The sequence below is a fragment of the Octopus sinensis genome, linkage group LG4 (assembly GCF_006345805.1).
Source record: "Octopus sinensis linkage group LG4, ASM634580v1, whole genome shotgun sequence".
In the NCBI taxonomy this organism is placed as follows: Eukaryota; Metazoa; Mollusca; class Cephalopoda; order Octopoda; family Octopodidae; genus Octopus; species Octopus sinensis.
This window is the reverse complement of record NC_043000.1, coordinates 3387460-3393459: the sequence shown is the minus strand read 5'-3', so window position 1 is coordinate 3393459 and position 6000 is coordinate 3387460. Positions and strand designations below refer to the sequence as shown.

At 38.5% G+C, this 6000-nt stretch overlaps 1 protein-coding gene across 3 annotated transcripts in view; it reads left to right on the top strand.

Annotated features, from left to right (window-relative positions):
• The first annotated feature begins 5574 nt into the window (after positions 1-5574).
• The window catches only part of LOC118762852, a 149557-nt gene continuing 149131 nt past the window's right edge, over positions 5575-6000 (top strand). For all 3 annotated transcript variants that reach the window (XM_036501715.1, XM_036501714.1, XM_036501713.1), the window contains exon 1: positions 5575-5767. In XM_036501715.1, coding sequence (XP_036357608.1) covers positions 5705-5767 — 63 coding nt within the window. In that variant the 5' untranslated portion in view covers positions 5575-5704. The remainder of the gene's footprint in view (positions 5768-6000) is intronic.

Genomic DNA, 6000 nt, shown 5'->3' with positions numbered 1-6000 from the left:
TTCGTCTGTCTTTATGTTCTGAGTTCAAATCCCACCGAGGTCATCTTTGCCTTTTCGGGGTCGATAAAATAAGTACCACTGGGGGTCGATGTAATCGACTAACTCCCTTCCTCAAAAAAATTACTGGCCCTGTGCCAAAATTTGAAGTTAGTATTTATACGATATTATATATAGCAGTGTGTGTGTGTGTGTGTGTGTATTGGAGGTGCGTGGCCTAGTAGTTAGGATCTTCCACCCATGATCGTAAGATTGTGGTTTCGCTTCTTGGATCGAGCAATGTGTTGTATTCTTGAGCAAGACTCTTCAGTTTACGTTGCTCCAGTCCACTCATAGGCAAAATGAATCACTCTGCAATGGACCGGCGTCCAGTCCAGTCCAGTGGGTGGGGAATATATACGTCAAAGAAACCGGAAAACCGGCCTTATGAGTCTGTGGCCCAGGAAGGGAAGGGACCGAGAGAAAATGTTTGTCACCAGTTCTTTTTTTTTTTTTTTTTTTAGCTTATGTCCTATCTTCTCAGCAGGTACCTATATGAATCTGTGTTGTTGGATTAATTGTAATTTTAATTTCGAAGAAACCACGAGGAGAAAATGTCGATATTTATTTGTAGACAAGTCATCAGCTGGTATATTATGTCGGAAGTCTAATCAAATTACAAGTTCAAATTTTCTGTGTTAATTAATCATCAAATAGTGTATAATAATCAAGATGGGGCTGTTATATCGATGTCGGAACCTTAATTGTTGTTTATCGATTTAGCAAAGTTAATGGCCCTAGTAAAGAGAGGAAGTGAAATAGAAGGATAGTATTGTTTTTAAATAATAACTTGTACGAATTTGAAATGGGAATATACGATTCAGTGATTTCTTGCGTATTTACCATGGATAATGTCGGTGACAACTCCTTAATTTTAATGGTTGGTCAAGAATAGAATTGCTAAAATTTCCATTGTGTTTTGCAGCAAATTAGCTTCGAAAAAATATCCAGGACTGTGTGTGTGTGATTTATTAATAAAACTGCAAAAACATCACAAAAACTGTTACTCAGAGTTTCAAGTTTCCGTTCGTCGGACTATATATATATTTCAGTATATCAGTGTTAGGACCCTTTCATCGGAGAAAAGGGGTTGTTAGCTATCAACAATTAAAAGTACTAACCATCAGCCGGTATACTCATTACTCATTTACTCAGTTACTTGTTTCAGTCATTTGACTGTGGCCATGCTGGAGCACCACCTTTAGTCGAGCAAATCGACCCCGGGACTTATTCTTTGTAAGCCCAGTACTTATTCTATCGGTCTCTTTTTGCCGAACCGCTAAGTGACGGGGACGTAAACACACCAGCATCGGTTGTCAAGCGATGGTAGGGGGACAAACACAGACACACAAACATACACACACACACACACACACACACATATATATATATATATATATATATATATACATACATATATACGATGGGCTTCTTTCAGTTTCCGTCTACCAAATTCACTTACAAGGCATTGGTCGGCCCGAGGCTATAGTAGAAGACACTTGCCCAAGATCCCACGCAGTGGGACTGAACCCGGAACCATGTGGTTGGTAAACAAGCTACTTACCACACAGCCACTCCTACGCCTATTATTAATTTTTTTTATAACTTGCATTGTTTTGGCTTTATAAAATTTTAAAAACAAGAAGCCTGTGTGCTGCCCTTGTGACAAATTTAATGAAATAAAGAAGCTTGCTTCCCAACCACATGGTTCCGGGTTCAGTCCCGCTGCGTGGCACTTTGGGCTAGTATTTTCTACTATAGCCACGGGCCTACTAAAACCTTATGAGTGGATGTGGTAGACGGAAACTGAAAGAAACCCGTCATATATATGTATGTGTCTTTTTGTCTGTTTGCCCCCCCCCCCCACACACACACACACCGCTTGACATTCGGTGCTGGTATGTTTTTGCATCCCTGTAAACTAGCGGTTCGGCAAAATTAACCGATAGAATAAGTACCAGACTTTACGAAGTAAGTACTGAGGTCGATTAATTTGACTAGAAAATTCAAGGCGGCGTCCCAGAATTGTTGCAGTCTAATGTCTAAAAGATAAAGATATATTACACACACATACACACGTGTCTGTGTATGATGAAGTAAACAGTGCGTAACAGGGAGGGGGGGAAAGAAGAATGAAATAAATAAATAAAGGAAAAGATAAGGACAAAGTTAGGTGAATAGACACAGGCATAAATAAGCCAGCTAATAGTATATGTAAAAACATTATAGGCTAATTCAAATATCACATAACTCGCCGAGTACGGAAAGCTGTTTTCATTGATGTCTATTACATAACTCACTGAACCGGCACACCTACATAATTACGCTCACTCCGGACTTTGTTTCCTCATAACTTTCAGAAAAGTGGATGGATCTTTTCCTTTAGATAGACACAAATTGTTTGGTTAACTAGAAATTGGTGTTGAATTCTGTCTATCTAAAGGAAAAGATCCAAGTGGATATTTCTTTAATGAAATTGTTTCTACCATTACCTTTTAGATGACCATAATTTAGTGTGAAAAAAAGTTGGGAGAACGCAAAAATGAGACTTGAAATTTTGATTTTAAAAGAAAGTTTGCGTGCACATCTATTTTTTCTTCTTTGTTTTTACATCATATTCCGAAAAAAAATTAATCTACACCACCTGAGAGGTACTTGTAGAAAAGTTCATTGAAAAATACTCGTTTTTCTGAAAGAGGAAACAAATTGGCAATCTTTCGTCTCTAGTAAACTTTTCCGTCAATTTCCGTAAAATTTTTTTTTTTTTTTTACATATGGGCTTGCGGGAACTTTTGAAGTAATGAGAGCGAAAGAGTCTAACAGAAAGCGATTGTATGATGAGGGAAGTTCTTTTGAAGTTACCGTGCATGGGAGCATTGATGGACATGTGTGTGTGTTTGATGGGGTGTGGGAGACAGACAGTATGTTGTGTAAGTGAAGTGCTTCTGTTAGTGTGTGTGAAGAGACAGAGTAATATGTGAAAGAAAGAGATAACTGAAATTTTTTACTCGGTGTATGTGTATATGTATGTATATTACTTCAAAAGTTCCCGCAAGCCCATATGTAAAAAAAAAAAAAATTTTTACGGAAATCGACGGAAAGGTCTACTACAGACGAAAGATCGCCATTTTTTCAAATATTTTATTGAGCAATATCGGTTTTTTTGTTTTTCTTCTGAAAGTTAGCATGGCTCTCTGGTAACTTTCCTTCCCAACCACATGGTTCCGGGTTTAGTCCCACTGCGTGGCACCTCGGGCAAGTTGTCTTCAGCTATAGCTTCGGGCCTTGTGAGTGGACTTCATGGACGGAAACGCGTGTGTGTGTGTGAGAGAGAGAGTATGTGTGTGTGTGTGTGTGTGTGTGTATGTGTGTGGGCGTGTGCGTGTGTGTGTGGGAGAGAGAGGTTTGTTTTCCTCCACCGATTTTAGAACTGGTGCTGGTGTGTTTACGTCCCTGTAACTTAGCTGTTCGGCAAAAGAACCTGATAGAATAAGTACCAGCCTCACACAAAAAAAGAAAAACGAAAAAAAAAAATGGGGTCGATTCGTTCAACAAAAAATTCATCATGCCAGAGCCCCAGCATGGCCACAGTGTAATGACTGAAACAATTAAAAGATAAATGAACGAATTTGAAGATGTGAATTATCCGAAACTCCTTTGCTCCTGCCATTTCTTTTTCTCACATTAAATTCCAATATAATCGGAATCTAAATCAAAGATATTGGGATCTTTTCACTTTGAAAAGATCCAGATATTGTAAGAAAATTGCATTAAACAATATCCATTCTTTTCTGAAAGTTATGAGGAAACAAAATCAAGGTTGCACACTTCTGTATGTCACTGTGCCGACCATTTAAAACAATTTTTTCTGTAATTCATTTTTCTTACGTCTTTCTTTTTTTTTCCCCCCTTTTCATTTAATCTTTATTTTTAACCATCATCGACATCAATGGCAGATAAATAGAGACTGCCAGGCAAATATTTAGATAGTTGAGTGAGCTAGACAGTGAAAGAGAGATACGCGTGGAACAAATAAAATACAGAGTGAGGCTCTCAAACAGCCGACATGCCAATGTCGTCTGCTACAAAATCTACTTCCATATTTCAGACGACATTTACGTACCGACATGTATAATAATTGTTTTATGCTACGTATATACTATGTATAATTTATGCTGTTATGGTCTCTAAAATATAATCAGAAATAGTTAATTATGCAGTAAATTTCTTATATTCATTACGATGGTTGTGAGGAATAGGGATAATGGAGACAATATGTATGTATGTATGTATGTATGTATGTATGTATGTATGTACGTACGTATGTATGTATGTACGTATGTATGTATTTATGTATGTATGTATGTATGTACGTATGTATGTATGCATGTATGTATGTATGCATGCATCTATGAATGTATGTATGTATGCATGCATGTATAAATGTATGTATGTATGTATGTACGTACGTATGTACGTATGTACGTATGTATGTATTTATGTATGTATCTATGTATGTATGCATGTATGTATGTATGTACGTATGTATGTATGGATGTATTATGAATGTATGTATGTAAGTATGTATGTATGTATTTATGCATGCATGTGTATGCATGCATGTATGAATGTATGTATGAACGTATGTATGTGGATGTAAATGTGTGTGTTTTATGTATATATATGTATGTAATTATTTTACATTTTGCCTGCTTTTCTATGTGTATGCGAGCGGCATTTTGTGTGTTTAAACAAGAAATGTGTCAAGCGTATATGAGTGTGGGGTACGCATGCCGCTGTGTGACATTATGCAAAAGTCTACAAGAATTATATCAGACTTTATTCTGCATCTCTATCGACGTGTTTCGTCCATTCTCCCCCCCCCCCCCCCCCCGCATTTCTAACCATAATTTTCTACGCATATGTGTGTGTATGTGCGTGCATGTGTGTAAAGTATGTGTACATAAGTTTATACGACTAATGTGTAATCTCTCTGTCTCCCTACCTCTTTCTACCTCTCTCTCTTTCTACCTCTCTCTCTCCCTACCTCTCTATCTCTCTGCCTACCTCTCTCTCTCTCTGCCTACCACCCCCTCTCTCTCTCCCTACCTCTCTCTCTGCCTACCTCTCTCTCTCTGCCTACTTCTCTCTCTCTCCCTACCTCTCTCTCTCCCTACCTCTCTCTCTCCCTACCTCTCTCTTTCTCCCTACCTCTCTCTCTCCCTACCTCTCTGTCTCTCTGCCTACCTCTCTCTTTCTCCCTACCTCTCTCTCTCCCTACTTCTCTCTCTCTCTCCCTACCTCTCTCTGTCTCCCTACCTCTCTCTCTCCCTTCCTCTCTCTCTCTCCCTACATCTCTTTCTCTCTCCCTACCTCTCTCTCACTCTTCCTTTATATCTCTTACCCCACCTCACTCTATATTTACATGTACGGCAGTGTATGTAAATGCGAGTTTGTATATGTGTGTGTGTGTGTGTGTGTGTGTGTGACTACGCTTGAATGTGTGTATGTATGTATGTGTGTATATGTGTGTGCGTGTGCGTCGCTCATGTCTGCGTATCGCCCAGTTTGTCACCTTCCATCAATAACTATGTCGTTATTATTGATCCCTTGACAATCTCAACAAGCTTTTCCCCCCATCATTGTTTATCTAAAGTTGTCTTGAATAATGAATTGGGTCGGTGGTTCCAGGCACAGAATTGGCCTTCGTACCGAGAGAAAAGTTCAGAAGGTAAGATAATTCTAACAATAACGAGAGAAAACGAAGCGAAGCCATGATAAAAGGTTTTTACGAGATAAAAAGAAAGAAGCCATTTTTTTCTTTGTTTCAAGAAAAAATTTCTTGAAACCAGAATAAAAAAGTTTCAATGATCCACTCGTTTTTTGGTGGATTTCGTGGAACAAGTTGTGTTTTGATGGACCAGGACAATATTTTCGATGGATCAGTCAGTGGTTTTGATCAAT